Source organism: Eurosta solidaginis, chromosome 2 (genome assembly GCF_040869045.1).
Source record: "Eurosta solidaginis isolate ZX-2024a chromosome 2, ASM4086904v1, whole genome shotgun sequence".
Taxonomy (NCBI): Eukaryota; Metazoa; Arthropoda; class Insecta; order Diptera; family Tephritidae; genus Eurosta; species Eurosta solidaginis.
In genome coordinates this window covers 177,401,308-177,418,511 of record NC_090320.1, presented here as the reverse complement: position 1 = coordinate 177,418,511, position 17,204 = coordinate 177,401,308, and the positions used below count along the sequence as shown (strand labels likewise).

The following is a 17,204-nucleotide window of genomic DNA, read 5'->3' as shown; positions in this document are numbered from 1 at the left end:
AGGCATCGTTGTTGTTATAGCGAAAAAAATCTACCATCCTCCGTCTTTTGCGGGATATTAACCAACTAAGCCCAGGCAGTATCATGACATTCCTGTAACCGATTCAAATTGACCATCGTAACTTCTTTGTATCTATATTTTCATGTTCTATGTATATAAAGCTACGCAGCAGATGGAGGAGGTAAAAGATTCGGAACTCTTATTGTACCATAAAAAATAATAATCAGATGTAAAATGACACTTAAAATCTATATCATTTACTGTAACACATACAAAAACTTTGCTAGGTTCATAAGCTTAATCACATAACTTTTCAACAATTTGTTTGTATGCGTTCTCTACTTTTTCATATTCCTCATGCAATTGCTCCATACGTTGACTTGGTGTAGGTAAACGCGCTCTCAACCATTCCTTATCCACTTTAGCTTTTTCCATTTTCTTAATATCATTTATATGTTTATAATAAATTGCGTTTAACCGACGCTTTACATCTAAACGATAAGCATGATAATCGTTCTTATCATAAATGTTTGTATAATATAGTCGAAGTATTTCATAAACCCGGCGACACTGACGTGGATTTAGCTGGAAAGAGATGAGCATCAGTTTAGCAGGTGGTTTTTAATAATTATTAGCTAAATTAGTTTACCTTGTACGTTTCGCGTGCCTCATGAACCATTTCTTTGTTAAATCCTTTTTTGATGACATCACTTCCAAAACTTTTTAGTCCCATACACAGACGAGCATCAATATAGTTGCGTAAACGCTGAAAATCACCCGATGGATCTTCCACTGCCATATCAAGGACATTAATGATTGGTAAGTAATGTTTATAGACAGTTTCAATGAATTTTGTGCCAATGCCAAGTTTCTGGAATGGTGGTAGCCCTAATAATTGACTAATGCGCGGTCGTATGTGTTGAGGATATGCGTAGTACTCATATGAAGTGGTGTAGCCAGTGGTTGCAGACTGATAATCACCATTATCATTTTTATACTTTTCATAGCTGTAGGAATATAAAAATTGATATAAGTTACTTATTGAAGTAGCATATTTAGTCAACATACCATACAAAGAAGCTCCATTGCGGATCATCAACATCAATATAGGATGCTGCATCAACGAACCGTAATATAAATGTCTGCAAACGACTGAAGAATTTTAAGAATGCCGGCACCTTATAGTCACAATGATATAGTTCGAAGAAGTGCTCTTGTCCGTCTTCATCAGTAACACTCTGTTCGGTTATTTTTTCACCAAATGGTTGAAACTTATCTGCTTTATCTAGTGTTTTCAAAAACTCATCCATATTAACAAAAAAACAGCCATCAGGTAATTTTTCCGCTATCGGTCGCACAACTACATCAGCCTTTATATCTCCGCCTGATAGTTCATCAACTCGACTGTCATATTCAATGCCAATATAAATATGTAGAGGACCAGCAGTGTATAAAATACGCACACATAAACCTTTATATCCGAATATGCTTTCAGATTCACCAAATATTTGATGTGCCATCATGGGATGAAATACAAGGCTGTCATCTTCCAAATCTTGTTTGCGGCGTACTTGAATATGCGAAACATATAACTTTCGTGCTGTTTATGTTAAATATTTTGTATAATGCGGATGACTTACTTAACTTAAATTCCACATCTTGGACTGCATCCAGTACGAGGTTCACATATTCGTGTATATCCGCCATCCCTGTTAAACAGCGCGCCCTCAAGGAATTTGTTCGTTTATCCCTGGAAGAAATGGTTGTGTAGGGCAACCCTTTCAGGTTGCCAGCGCAATATATAGCTTCTCCAAACCCAATTGTCAACCTTTTTATAACTAAACTTTTCAATTTTTTAAACAAAAATAGAAACGCGCAACAAAATTTCAATTGACAAATCTGCTTACTTCGAAAATTTTAAATTCGTTTTCCCCAATTATTGTTCTCTCCAAGAGAAAATAATTGGGGGAATATTTCCGCGGGAATAAAAAATATGGGACCTCCTTTCGGTGGAAGCGATTGGAGTGCTGCCGAATTTCTAGCATTTGGCCAACATACAATAAAATATGGTGCTTAACATGATTTGAGAAATGAAATTTATTAATTTTAACAGTCTTGTAAAGTAAAAGTACATTTGTACCCCAGGTACTCATACTACAAACTTAAATTGAAAAAAGTTGTTCTACAACCATTTGGACAATATAAATAATTAATAATATAAAAAAACGTTCTTGAAATAAAGTTTTTGTCAACAGGTTTATGTATACCTGTGAATACAAAAGTAGGAGCAACAAATATACGCAAATGTTATGTTAAAAACTTTGCGAATTTATCGGAAAACGTTTATGAAATCGGTTTACAAATTTTCGTTATACAATTTTAAAAATTTAAGAAAATAACATAGCTGATGAAATTGTTGCTGCAATTTTTGTATGCACAGATGTATGTACTTTAGTTAGTAATTTGTAAAAAATAGCAAAAAGTGTTGCACTACCATATTTATATTATTCAATTTTTTTTTTAACTTTTTTTTGTGTATTAAAATTGATTTTGTTCAAAAAATTTGTTCTGCAAGTTAACGAAAATTCTCTTCTATCCATATAGTACAGTACCACCGAAAGTAAAACTACCTAGAAAGAAATCATTTTTTCCAGGCAAGTGCGGAAAATGCCCATTATATGTATATAATCTGGGCTTTGAGGACTATAAAAATATAAAGAACAAGTAAGGAAGGTTAAGTTCGGGTGTAACCGAACATTACATACTCAGTTGAGAGCTATGGTGACAACATAACGCAAAATAACCATGTAGGAAAATGAACCGAGGGAAACCCTGGATTGTGTTTGTATGACATGTCTATCAAATGAAAGGCACTAAAGAGTATTTTATGTGGGAGTGGGCCATAGTTCTATAGGTGGACGCCATTTAGGGATATCGCCATAAAGGTGGATCAGCGTTGACTCTAGAATTTGTTTGCACGATATGGATATCAAATGAAAGGTGTTAATGAGTATATTAAAAGGGAGTAATCATAAGTTCCGTAGGTGGACGCCGTTTCGAGATATCGCCATAAAGGTGGACCAGGGGTGACCCTAGAATTTGTTTGTACGATATGGGTATCAAATTAAAGGTATTAATGAGGGTTTTAAAAGGGAGTGGTGGTAGTTGTATAGGTGGTCGCCTTTTCAGCGATATCGCCATAAAGGTGGACCAGGGGTGACTCTAGAATGCGTTTGTACAATATGGGTATCAAACGAAAGGTGTTAATAGGTATTTTAAAAGGGAGTGGGCCTTAGTTCTATAGATGGAAGCCGTTTCGAAATATCGCCATAAAGGTGGACCAGGGGTGACTCTAGAATGTGTTTGTACGATATGGGTATAAAATTAAAGGTATTAATGAGGGTTTTTAAAGGGAGTGGTGGTAGTTGTATAGGTGGTCGCCTTTTCGAGATATCGCCATAAAGGTGGACCAGGGGTGACTCTAGAATACGTTTGTACAATATGGGTATCAAAAGAAAGGTGTTAATGAGTATTTTAAAAGGGAGTGGGCCTTAGCTCTATAGGTGGACGCCTTTTCGAGGTATCGCAACTTAGACTTTGTTTGTACGATATGGATATCAAATCAAAGGTGTTAATGATTATTTGAAAGGGAGTGGGCCTTAGTTATATAGGTGGATGCCTTTTTGATATATCGCCATAAAGGTGGACCAGGGGTGCCTCTAGAATGTGTTTGTACGATATTGGTATCAAATTAAAGGTATTAATGAGAGTTTTAAAAGGGAGTGGTGGTAGTTGTATATGTGAAGGCGTTTTCCAGATATCGACCAAAATGTGGACCAGGGTGACCCAGAATATCATCTGTTTGATACCGCTAATTTATTTATATATGCAATACCTGCCAAGATTTCAATGGTTTTTTATTTCGCACTGCAGAACTTTTTCATTTTCTTCTACTTAATATGGTAGGTGTCACAACCATTTTACAAAGTTGTTTCTAAAGTTATATTTCGCGTCAATAAACCAATCCAATACAATGTTTCATCCCTTTTTTCGTATTTGGTATAGAATTAAGGCATTTTTTTTCATTTTTCGTAATTTTCGATATCGAAAAAGTAGGCGTGGTCATAGTCGGATTTCGTTCATTTTTTATACCAAGATAAAGTGAGTTCAGATAAGTACGTGAACTAAGTTCAGTAAAGATATGTCGATTTTTGCTCAAGTTATCGTGTTAAGGGCCATGCGGAAGGACAGACGGACGACTGTGTATAAAAACTGGGCGTGGTTTCAACCGATTTCGCCCGTTTTCACAGAAAAGAGTTAGCGTCATAAAATCTATGCCCCTACCAAATTTCAAAAGTATTGGTAAATTTTTGTTCGATTTATGGCATTAAAAGTATCCTAGACAAATTAAATGAAAAAGGGCGGAGCCACGCCCATTTTGAAATTTTCTTTTATTTTTGTATTTTGTTGCACCATGTCATTACTGGAGTTGAATGTTGACATAATTTACTTATATACTTTAAAGATATTAAATTTTTTGTTAAAATTTTACTTTAAACAAATTTTTTTTTTAAGTGGGCGTGGTCCTTCTCCGATTTTGCTAATTTTTAATAAGCGTACATATTGTAATAGGAGTAACATTCCTGCCAAATTTCATCATGATATCTTCAACAACTGCCAAATTAAGGCTTGTAAAACTTTTAAATTACCTTCTTTTAAAAGTGGGCGGTGCCACGCCCATTGTCAAAAATTTTACTAGTTTTCTATTCTGCGTCATAAGTTCAACCCACCTACCAAGTTTCATCGCTTTATCTGTCTTTGGTAATGAATTATCGCACTTTTTCAGTTTTTCGAAATTTTCGATATCGAAAAAGTGGGCGTGGTTATAGTCCGATATCGTTCATTTTAAATAGCGATCTGAGACGAGTGCTCAGGAACCTACATACCAAATTTCATCAAGATACCTCAAAATTTACTCAAGTTATCGTGTTAACGGACGGACGGACATGGCTCAATCAAATTTTTTTTCGATCCTGATGATTTTGATATATGGAAGTCTATATCTATCTCGATTGCTTTATACCTGTACAACCAACCGTTATCCAATCAAACTCAATATACTCTGTGAGCTCTGCTCAACTGAGTATAAAAAGGAATTGGCATGGAGGCAGGTTGAAGCCATGTCATTCTTGAACAATGTACAAGCATTAAAAATAAACTTTTGTAGCACAATCGGTAATGAAAGTGAAAGTACCAGTGTTATTACCCCATCTTCAAAGGACTCAAACCCACCACCTCGCAAAAGCGATTCTCCACGGCCTAGCGCCGATTTTTGAATTATGCGTAAAAACTGGTTTTCGTACGCTCTTAATAAGCCTTTAACTTAGTTGGATATATTTCAAGTTTTTTTGAAAAGTGGGAAGAGCGGGTCATTTATTTATATAACCTTCAAGAAATTGAAAATCTATCTATATCCAAAAGTCTTATGAGTGGGCTAATGGTAAGAAACCCAGATTTTATACACAATTAAGATTTTAAAGGTGTCCGGATACTTTCATAACCCGATTTTTGTTCTAGTGGAGAAAAGGTATAAGAAAATAAATATTTCTGCTCAGGTGGTTTTACTTTTGCCTTTTTGGAAGCACTGCGTTAAAAATTTACATGTTATTTAGGTGGTTTTCAATTTCATAGAATACCAGTGCCGACACTTTAGCCTCAATTTCGTTTGCAACGTTCTTCGGAATTCCGGACTCCTTTATTTTGCTGACCAAAGTTTGAAAATGTAGAGTCCAATTCTTTTTCTTGAGTACAAAACGCAGAACAAGTATTTTTAATGCTTTGAGAAGCAAGTTCCAGAAAATCGTTAAACTTTTGCTGAGTTTCCTGTAAAATAAATTTTTTACTTTCTTAATAAAGTTTACACCGTAAAATGCATAAGTACAACGAACTCACTTTTCGTGCCCTTGCGCTAGGCAGTGGAGAATCGTTTTTGTGTGATGGTGGCGTTGAGTCCTTTGATGATGGGGAAATGATACTGGCGCTTTCACTTTCAGCATCACTTTCATTACCGATTGTGCTACAAAAGTTTATTTTTAATGTCTCAAATTAAATTGTATAGGTTTTTTCTTTAGTTACCTTCAGGATGCTTGTACATTATCCAGGAATGACTTGGGGCGCCACTACCCGAAGCAAGCAGCTGGGACCTTTTAATTCGTTTGTAGGAGTCTCGCAAACCCTTCCACCGCTTTTTGCATTGTTCCTCTACATTTGAAATTGAAATTTACACCACATGAAGAAATAAATCTCAAATATGTATACTAACCTTCACTTTGCATAGCAGAGGAGACCTGCCTCCATGCCACATGAAAATTTTCGGGTTTGTTTGCAAATGTCTCCGAAAAGAAATAAAATGTCTGATTTCCGCTTTCGGATTCGTGGTCCAGGGATCAAGACGCGTCTTTTGACACCTCTCCCGATATTTTTGGACGAGTTTTAGTAGTTGTACCCTAAAGTAAACAATTACCTTTTTTCAGTCGAAGATTTTACTTACCAATAATTTAAACTGATTCTGTACCGTTTAACATAATGTCAAATAAGTTATTATTATTATAACACCGTGAGATTATAATTAATTTTATTATTTTACCAATTTTACCCAAGAAGAACTTTCAATAAACACTCGCGAAATTACTTGTCAGAAAAGTTAAGAAGAAGCATTAACACTTTGCCGTTCTGACAAAGGCAAGGAGGAACTAAAATTGGAAGCAAAAGCAAAAAAAAGCAAAAGTTATAGGAAAGATCAGGAGGGTTGGAATTCTAAAGACAAATGTCAAAAAAAAAGGAAACAAGTTGAAAAAAAAATAAACCAAAAGAAATGAGCAAAATGCATAGTTAAAAAAAAAATAAATGAAAAGAATTATAAAAGATTGAATAACAGAATTTATGGCCCAAAAACGAAATGAAAAATGAATATAAAAAAACCCTGAAAATCGTATGCAAGCATGAAAATTTATACCCCGAAAATTTACAAGTGCGTTATAGGAAAAAAAATGTAAAATTGTGTGCGGCCAATTTTAAACCCAAAAAAGGTAAGACTAAAAGTTAAAATATTACTGATGTACCCCCCGTATGCCTCTTAAACCCTCTTTACCATTTACTCTAAGTATATGAACATAACAAAATATGCACAAAATCACAGCAATCTACGTATAAATACAATATCAAAAACTTCAATTTAATTGTTGTTGTTGTTGGCCCCTGATGGTTGATGTGGCTGTCTCAAGAATGTTGCTGGAAATGTTGTAGTGGTTGTTGCTGCGATTTTAGACCAAGTGGAGAGGTTACTCAGAAGAATATGTTAGCGGATGGGTTAAGTAGATGTTCATCATTTCCTTCAAGGGAACTGACACAGCTGCTGATTCCATATACAGCGTGGTAGATATCGATAACGACTGGGTATCAGCAATGCAAAGACAAGGCGATGTGTTGAAAGACCCAATCGCTGTACTCAATGAAAAGGCAGCACCAAACGAATGCCAACTTAAAGAGGACTATGAATTGCAAGGCCAACGATTGTATTGCAAAGTTAACGGAAACAAAAGGCTAGTTGTCCCACGAGGCCTTAGTTGGCGTCTCGTAAGATCGTGTCACGATGACGCTGGTCATTTTGGGCTGGATAAGACATGTGAGCGTTATTCGAAAGATTTCTGGTTTTCACGGATGCGAACATATCGCACACTAACTACAAAAGAGTCATAACTTAAAATTTTTCAAAATCGGGTTTTTTCCATAAACAATTCACAGTACACATCTCTAACTGCCCCTTAAATTTCGTTGTCATTACTTTCTTCTTTAACTGGAAAATTACCGTTATGTCAGTTTTGCTGTTGATTGCATCGCTTGCGCTGTATCAACTAATGAGTACTATTTTTAGTTTTGTCAATGTGCTTAAGAACAAGTGAACAGTGTTTTTACGCATAAAACGTATTAATTTAAAGTCTGACTGTCTTGTTGTAAAAAAGTTTTAACTTTGTTGTGTATTAATTAAAATTGTGTCTTTTTATACGTAAAGAGTAGGTAAATTTGCTTATATTATTGTGAAATGTGCCTTTCTTGATGAAATAATTGTCATATATAATTGGCGTAAATAGTCATAATTCAAAATTGACGGAGGAGCAACAATGACACAGAAGAAGGAGGGCAGTTATCCGCAAGGTATAAAGAAAAATGCCAGCAAATTAAGAAGTCTCCTAGAAAAGACAAGAGGGAATGGGCTGACACATTAAACCTTACTCTCGATTCCTAGCAAAGTGTTCTCCACGAAAAAAAAAATAAATGTAAGGCGCGATAACCTCCGAAGAGATCTAAGGCCGAGCTTCTCTTCCAATTTGCGTCGTGCTCCTCTTGATTTTCTCTACAAATTGGCCGGACGGGACCTACATGTTTTATGCCGACTCCGAACGGCATCTGCAAGGCAGATGAGTTTTCACTGAGAGCTTTTCATGGCAGAAATACACCCGGAGCGCTTGCCAAACACTGCCGAGGGCCGACCCCGCTTAGAAAAATTTTCTTCTAATTGAAAACCTTATTTCTAAAATTTTGCTTTGCCCGGGGTGCGAACCCAAGGCATACGGTGTGATAGGCGCAGCACGCTACCATCACACCACGGTGGCCGCCACGCACGAAACTCTAAGAGAAAATCAGTTTGGCTTTAGACAAAACCGATCCTGTGTTGATCTAATAAATACCGTCCGAATCATTCTCGAACAATGCTGTGAATAGAGAACATCAGCTTATTTACTTTTTATTGACTTTAAAAAAGCTTTTGATAGCCTCGACAGGAAATACCTTTGGGAAATACTACGAAAACGAGGGATGCCCAATAAAATAATTAACATTTTAAAGGCAATGTATGCCGAATGTAAGAACCCTTCGAAGTTAAAAGCGGGGTACGACAGAGATGCATACTCTCGCCGCTCTTGTTTATCTTGGCATTAGATGAGATTATGAGGAACGCAGAAAATGGTGGACACCGTGTACAGTGGACGCCTTTCACTCAGCTAGGGGATTTAGAATATGCAGACGATGTCTGTCTGCTAAGTCACATAAGTACTGACCTTCAACACAATTTACAAGCTGTCAACACACATGCAAAGGAGGCCGGACTAAGCATCAATACAGCGGAAACGAAAGTAATAAGATGCGGTTATAGTATTTCATCAAGGCCATTAATGCTTACGGTTGACGAAAATGAAATCGAAGGTATAGAGTCCGTTGTTTATCTTGGTAGTATTGTCTCAAATAAGAGCAGTGCAGAAAAGGACGTTCAGTCTCGCATAAAAAAGCAAGAATGGCTTTTGGGCAACTGACAAACGTGTGGAGGTCCAGTCAAATATCTTTAAAAACGAAGCTTCGACTGTTTAATTCGAATATTAAACCAGTACTGTTTTATGCTTGCGAGACGTGGAAAAGCTCAACTTTAATTCATACGATGGCCGGAAAAAATTTCAAATGACGACTTATGGTCTAGAACAAATCAACCTAAGGCTGCCACAGAAAGAACCAAGCGTAAATGGTCGTGGATTGGTCACACTCTCAGAAGACCTCCAGTAAATATAGTCCAGAGAAGCATTGCGATGGAATCCGGAAGCCGACGACCTGGTGAACCTGCGAAAACTTGGCGCAGAACTGTGCATAAAGAACTCGAAGACACAGCATACTTTACTTTTTGACTTTTTCGTGGGTGTGAGCAGCAGTGAACACATTTGCTTGAAAAAAAAGGAACTGATGTACAAAAAGAACAACTTTTTCGTTCGTCAGAAAAAGAACGAAAGAACCGAATCTCTGAAATGAACGAAAAAGCACAACTATAGAATGGAATTAGCGGCCAAAAACATAAATTTAGAGAAAACCAAATGGAAACAGACATTGTGAATCAAACTAAGTGTGATATCTTATCTGTCAACTGCCTGGCAAGAGCTTCAATATGGCAACTTTTTAGCGTTTTGGCAGGGTGTTCAATATGGCGGCGCATAGGGCCGAGCGGGTGAAAGAAAGAGATACAGAATGAGACAGCGATAGTCAATTACAAATCAAGTGATCCAATCGCTTTGGAATTTTGATGTCTATGCAGAAGATATCACACTTAGTTTGATTCACAATGGAAACAGAGGTTCGATGCAAAACATCGAAAACCATGGCAATACAGTGAAGGAGATCTGGTGGTTATTTACTACGTACCTCCAACTACTTGTTATGGAAACGTATTTTCTATGGGAGCAGCAAGGAAGGCGGTCGGCATGATGTAGTGGTGCACAGTGGCTAGTCATGTCGGCTGGGTTGGGTTCTTTCCAACCTTGCTGTTCTGCGCCATAACAAAAAAAAGTTCCTATCATGCCTATTCAAATCAACTGACAAAAAAGCGCAGAGACAACTCAAAACGCTTGAAATTCAAATTAAAACAACACCCGGCCGAACCGGATGTCACGGACAGACCGTTAAAACATTCAACAATTTAAAATTAAAAAAAACGGAGAAAAAAATCTAGCGCAAAAAAAAGACGAAACTAACCGAACCGGAAATGACCGGTTACTAAACTCTGAAATCGAAATCAAAAAAAAAAAACGGCTGAAAATTAAAAATAAAAAAAGCTGAAAGGGAAAAAGGGCCGAATATATAGAGGGGAGCCGCGGGCGTTGTTGCGACACCCGGTGCCTTAACCCACCCTCAAAATCCATGGCTACCGACGCACCTGTATTTCGGTGGCCCCTTACCTGTATACCCTATGCCCTCTAAATGAATGGAACCATCAGCATTCCCATTCTAAATTATAAATTTAATTTAAAATTCATGGTAATACAAAAACTTAGTCAAAATATATATACTTAACTAGGATTAGGTAAACGGCTAAAGATCAATACTAGCGAATGGTCAATCTTCTGAAATCAACATCAAAAAAAGGCTGCTCATCCTTGACAGTTAATTTGATTCTATATCATAAAAGGCTTAATCAAAAAAGGTGAAACCTGAGACATTAGCTTAGCCTGTTTTGATATTGATTTTGTCCGATCAACGTTCCAGTATAATCCTACCTGATTGACACAAATGCGTGTAGGCATGGCAATAAATGCAATCCAACTAAGCCTATACTAAGGCTTATTTACAATGTTTGTAAAAAACCCCAAGCAAAATCAGGGAAGAAAAATTAATCAATTGCGGGTGTATTGACAGTTACATACACCTTTTAACGCTATTACAACCCAAAAGGTGACTTTGAGAAAAAAAAACTACTGAATGTTTTTAGCGACCTTTTTATATGTAAATATGTTGAACTTTAGCTGGCTCGAGGTCAATAAAACTACGTTGAATAAAACCACAGGTTTTTTTTAACTAATTTATTCCAATATATTTCGGTTATTCCGCGATAACCGTTCTCAAGGATCTGTGTATAAATGTGATATAAACAATTTTCTTATTACCAAAAACAGTCAAAACATAAACAATATTTGTATATATGTACATACATTTCTTTTCACGTCTTTATAACTTGACGCGGAGCTTAACACTGTCTATTTGATCGTTAGTAAATGACGAAACAAGTGAGCAACGCCATCGGTATCCGTTTTGTAGTTTAGCCGAATGTCTGGTGGAGTGTTAATTATATGTAACATTTCTAGTGTAAATCGTTTGTTGTAGTGTTGTTCTTGTTGTAATATTGTTACTTTTTCGAAGTTGGGGGAGTAGCCGCTACTAAAAACTACTATACTAAATGTATTCAGACTTAAATTCTTAAGGGTTATTATTTTGTTGTTTTGGTTCAGCTATATATTTTATTTTCTTATTTATTTATTCAACGTATTTACTTATTTTAATTGTATTTAATTTTATCTGATTTAGATTAATTTTAATTGTTATTTTATTTTTATAACCGGTATTTGTTACTCTCTATTATTTTATTAAACATGATTTTATTACAGTTTATTTTATTTTTGGTATGTTTGAGCTAATTATGTTGTACTTTGTTCTGTAATTCTATCATTGTTATTTCTAACCTTTATTACCTTTTTATACTCAGTTGAGCAGAGCTCACAGAGTATATTAAGTTTGATTGGATAACGGTTGGTTGTACATATATAAAGGAATCGAGATAGATATAGACTTCCATATATCAAAATAATCAGGATCGAAAAAAAATTTGATTGAGCCATGTCCGTCCGTTAACACGATAACTTGAGTAAATTTTGAGGTATCTTGATGAAATTTGGTATGTAGGTTCCTGAGCACTCATCTCAGATTGCTATTTAAAATGAACGATATCGGACTATACCCACGCCCACTTTTTCGATATCGAAAATTTCGAAAAACAGAAAAAGTGCGATAATTCATTACAAAAGACCGATAAAGCGACGAAACTTGGTAGATGAGTTGAACTTATGACGCAAAATATAAAATTAGTAAAATTTTGGACAATGGGCGTGGCACCGCCCACTTTTTAAAGAAGGTAATTTAAAACTTTTGCAAGCTGTAATTTGGCAGTCGTTTAAGATATCATGATGAAATTTGGCAGGAACGTTACTCTTATTACTGTATGTACGCTTAATAAAAATTAGCAAAATCGGAGAAGGACCACGCCCACTTTTAACAAAAAAATTTTTTTTAAGTAAAATTTTAACAAAAAATTTAATATCTTTACAGTATATAAGGAAATTATGTCAAGATTCAACTCCAGTAATGATATGGTGCAACAAAATACAAAAATAAAAGAAAATTTAAAAATGGGCGTGGCTCCGCCCTTTTTCATTTAATTTGTCTAGGATACTTTTAATGCCATAAATCGAACAAAAATTAACCAATCCTTTTGAAATTTGGTAGGGGCATAAATTTTATGGCGTTAACTGTTTTCTGTGAAAATGGGCGAAATCGGTTGATGCCACGCCCAGTTTTTATACACAGTCGTCCGTCTGTCCTTCCGCATGGCCGTTAACACGATAACTTGAGCAAAAATCGATATATCTTTACTAAACTCAGTTCACGTACTTATCTGAACCCACTTTACCTTGGTATGAAAAATGAACGAAATCCGACTATGACCACGCCCACTTTTTCGATATCGAAAATTGCGAAAAATGAAAAAAATGCCATAATTCTATACCAAATACGAAAAAAGGGATGAAACATGGTAAGGTAATTGGATTGTTTTATTGACGCGAAATATAACTTTAGAAAAAACTTTATAAAATGGTTGTGACACCTACCATATTAAGTAGAAGAAAATGAAAAAGTTCTGCAGGGCGAAATAAAACACCCTTAAAATCTTGCCAGGTATTACATATATAAATAAATTAGCGGTATCCAACCGATAATGTTCTGGGTCACCCTAGTCCACATTTTGGTCGATATCTGGAAAACGCCTTCACATATACAACTACCACCACTCCCTTTTAAAACTCTCATTAATACCTTTAATTTGATACCCATATCGTACAAACTCATTCTAGAGTCACCCCTGGTCCACCTTTATGGCGATATCTCGAAAAGGCGTCCACCTATAGAACTAAGCCCCACACCCTTATAAAATACTCATTAACACCTTTCCTTTGATACCCGTATTGTACAAACAAATTCTAGGGTCACCACTGCTCCACCTTTATGGCGATATCACGAAACGGCGTCCACCTATGGAACTAAGGAATACTCCCTTTTAAAATACTCATTATCACCTTTCTTTTGATGCCCATATTGTACAAACAAATTCTAGGGTCACCCCTGGTCCACCTTTATGGCAATATCTCGCAAATGCGACCACCTATACAACAACCACCACTCCCTTTTAAAACCCTCATTAATACCTTTAATTTGATACCCATATCGTACAAACACATTCTAGAGTCACCCCTGGTCCACCTTTGTGGCGATATTCCGAAAAGGTGTCCACCTATAGAACTAAGCCCCACACCCTTTTAAAATACTCATTAACACTTTTCTTTTGATACCCATATTGTACAAACAAATTCTAGGGTCACCCCTGGTCCACCTTTATGGCGATATCTCGAAACGGCGTCCACCTATGGAACTAAGGATTACTCCCTTTTAAAATACTAATTAACACCTTTCTTTTGATACCCATATTGTACAAACAAATTCTAGGGTCACCCCTGGTCCACCTTTATGGCGATATCTCGAAACGGCGTTCACCTATGGAACTAAGGATTACTCCCTTTTAAAATACTCATTAATACCTTTAATTTGATATCCATATCGTACAAACGCATTCTAGAGTCACCCCTGGTCCACATTTATGGCGATATTTCGAAAAGGCGACCACCTATAGAACTAAGGCCCACTCCCTTTTAAAATACTCATTAACACCATTCGTTTGATGCCCATATTGTACAAACAAATTCTAGGGTCACCCCTGGTCCACCTTTATGGCGATATCTCGAAACGGCGTCCACCTATGGAACTAAGGATTACTCCCTTTTAAAATACTCATTAACACCTTTCATTTGATACCCATATCGTACAAACGCATTCTAGAGTCACCCCTGGTCCACCTTTATGACGATATCTCGAAACGGCGTCCACCTATAGAACTAAGGCCCACTCCCTTTTAAAATACTCATTAACACCTTTCGTTTGATGCCCATATTGTGCAAACGCATTCTAGAGTCACCCCTGGTCCATCTTTACGGCGATATCTCGAAAAGGCGTCCATCTATAGAACTTAGGTCCACGCCCTTTTAAAATACTCATTAATACCTTTCATTTGATACCCATATCGTACAAACGCATTCTAGAGTCAACCCTGATCCACCTTTATGGCTATATCCCTAAATGGCGTCCACCTATAGAACTATGGCGCACTCCCTCATAAAATACTCTTTAATGCCTTTCATTTGATACACATGTCATACAAACACATTCCAGGGTTTCCCTCGGTTCATTTTCCTACATGGTTATTTTCCCTTATGTTGTCACCATAGCTCTCAACTGAGTATGTAATGTTCGGTTACACCCGAACTTAACCTTCCTTCCTTGTTAAATCTTGTTTTATTATAGGTAATATAAAAAAAAATTGTTTATTTTTGTATGTTTGTTTAATGGTGTGTTCAGTTTATACTTATATTTAAGAATTCATGAGCTTAACACCGGCTTATAATAATTGAATTTCAATTATTATGTTTTCTAAGAGACACTGAAAATAATGAAACATTTACTGGCATATTGCTATGGAACCATTGCGAAAACCGCCAACGTAATCATCATCAGGCAATTTTGTAATGTTATCAAAGGTTTCACCGGGATTCGAACCGTGAATAACATGGTGAAACTGCAGTAGCCTTTAACCACTAGGCCATCCTGCTGGTATTTGTTTTCATGCTTAATTCAGTTTTTCTCATTTCTACACTTCTTTTTCTTTTCCTTTTGGGTGCATTTTAATTTGCTATATGATCTTACTCGTTGAACCTACTGCTCAGCGCCTAAAAGCAGATAAGCAAATCAGTTACAAAAAAACCCAGCTTCAATGCCATAGTTTATGTTTTCAAATTGTCAAATTTTTATCGACCTATTATGCAACCCCGTTTTAAATGCTGATACAGGTATATATTCGATCTTATTTATACATAATATGTAACTTTTTGTTTTATTCAGTTTACTAAATTAAATAAACGCTAAATACTAGGGTGTGTGTGGATGTATACCAAGACGCATCTGAGGCTAAACTGAACAAATTTATTCATAAAATTTGCTTTGCTAAAACCGACATGAAGCTACATTGGTAACCTCACCCGAATGAAAATCAAGGTCAGCAATGATCATACGCCCTTTCGCCTATTTGCGTGAAGAGAAGGTGACATACTAGTTTCTACCAGCCGCCAACTTCCAATTTGGTACGATGCCTACATACAAACTTAGAAAAAGGGGCGCGGCAACGCCTGTTTAAGAAAAAAATTTCTACTTTCGCTAGCAGTATCTCCACCAGAACGTTTAAAGGTAGCGTTACAAAATTTGATGGGAAGAATCCGTATTTAAGGTTGATCTGCTTGCGCCAACAATCGGGCAATGAAAGTGACACGCCTTGGTATACAAACATACAAATGTGTACGTACGTATTAATATAGAAAGGACATTTGATTTGCATACCCACAAAAAAAATGTGTACCTTATGCAAAAAATGTACCATTAAAATAATTCAGTATAATACAAAATGAGACTGCGCTGATGCTAACAGGCATAAGTAAGGTCTAATTTTCGTTCGAACACAACCTTATGCATAATGCACATAAGTGATACAAAAAGAGTCTTACATAACGTCTAATTAATCGACATTAAACGCGGCCTTCATAAGGTTTACCGGTTATCAGTACTCCTTGTAATCGCTAAAATGATTTTTTTGTGGGTATGCACGCACAAATGTATACAATTTCAACTTAATCGGTTCTTGCACCAAGAATATTTTAATAAAATGTTTTAAATTTTCATGTTTCCATTAATTTACTTATAAGCTGACCCCCCCCCCCCCCCTCTTCCAGGTTTAGGTTGATTGGGAAAAAAAATGTATATTAAAGTGTATAATACATGTATTTGTTCTACTACTTGGCTACTTGGCAGCGACTCACCCGGTAGGCTGATACCTACTTAGCCGGCAAGAGGCCGTACCGTGGACCTCTGCCGCGTAGTTACTGGTAGATGTTGTTGCCGGTTCTGTGCTGTTGCCGGTTATGTGTTGTTGCCGGTAATGTGTTGTTGCCGGTTATGTGTTGTTGCCGGTTATGTGTTGTTGCCGGTTATTATGGCTGGTGATGTGGTTGATTTGGTTGTTATGGCTGTGATATGGTTGACCTGGTAATGCTGGAAGCGCCGTGGTCAAAATCGTGGCGCCTGCTACGTTATTTGGGTGATGCTGGGGAAAGAAAAGAGCAAAACAAATGGCGTTTATGGTCACTGCGTGTGGCATATATTTCGACCGACAAAGCGACTTCGGGATTAAGTTATTACAACTTAATTTAAGGGGGATGGTGAGCATTTACTGGGGTTAGGAGTTTGGTTACCCCCTATCGTGCACTGTTCTACTTACTTGATTTTATGTGAGTTGTGATGGTGGAGGTGCGCGGAATTATGGCGCTGTTGACGGTATCAGCGCGGTCTTGGCGCGCGGTGTTGGCGCTGCTGATGGCTGTACTGCTCGGGGTTGGCGCTTGCAC

General features: G+C 36.7%; 1 protein-coding gene across 6 annotated transcripts; it reads right to left on the bottom strand.

The window, feature by feature from the left end:
* Positions 1-235: 235 nt before the first annotated feature.
* On the bottom strand, positions 236-16,747 carry LOC137242468 (histone acetyltransferase type B catalytic subunit-like). Of its 6 annotated transcripts, none has more exons than XM_067769750.1 (9): positions 6,647-6,741; positions 6,323-6,506; positions 6,136-6,261; positions 5,953-6,076; positions 5,662-5,883; positions 1,641-1,750; positions 1,069-1,570; positions 650-1,007; positions 236-585 (listed from the first exon to the last, which is right to left on the bottom strand). In XM_067769750.1, exons 2-9 carry the CDS (start codon positions 6,333-6,335, stop codon positions 298-300), a joined length of 1,743 nt encoding a protein of 580 aa, XP_067625851.1. In that variant the 5' UTR covers positions 6,336-6,506; positions 6,647-6,741; the 3' UTR covers positions 236-297. The 6 variants fall into 6 exon arrangements, with proteins under 6 accessions (XP_067625851.1, XP_067625850.1, XP_067625852.1 ...); XM_067769749.1 differs by having other exon boundaries at positions 6,575-6,684; XM_067769751.1 differs by having other exon boundaries at positions 6,656-6,682.
* Positions 16,748-17,204: the final 457 nt, after the last annotated feature.

Bases quoted from the DNA above. Each gene is read 5' to 3' on its own strand.
- LOC137242468 (XM_067769750.1), bottom strand. The intron at 6,077-6,135 runs GTAACTAAAGAA...AAACTTTTGTAG, and splicing joins AATGTACAAGCATCCTGAAG to CACAATCGGTAATGAAAGTG. The intron at 1,008-1,068 runs GTATGTTGACTA...ATATTCCTACAG, and splicing joins CAATGGAGCTTCTTTGTATG to CTATGAAAAGTATAAAAATG.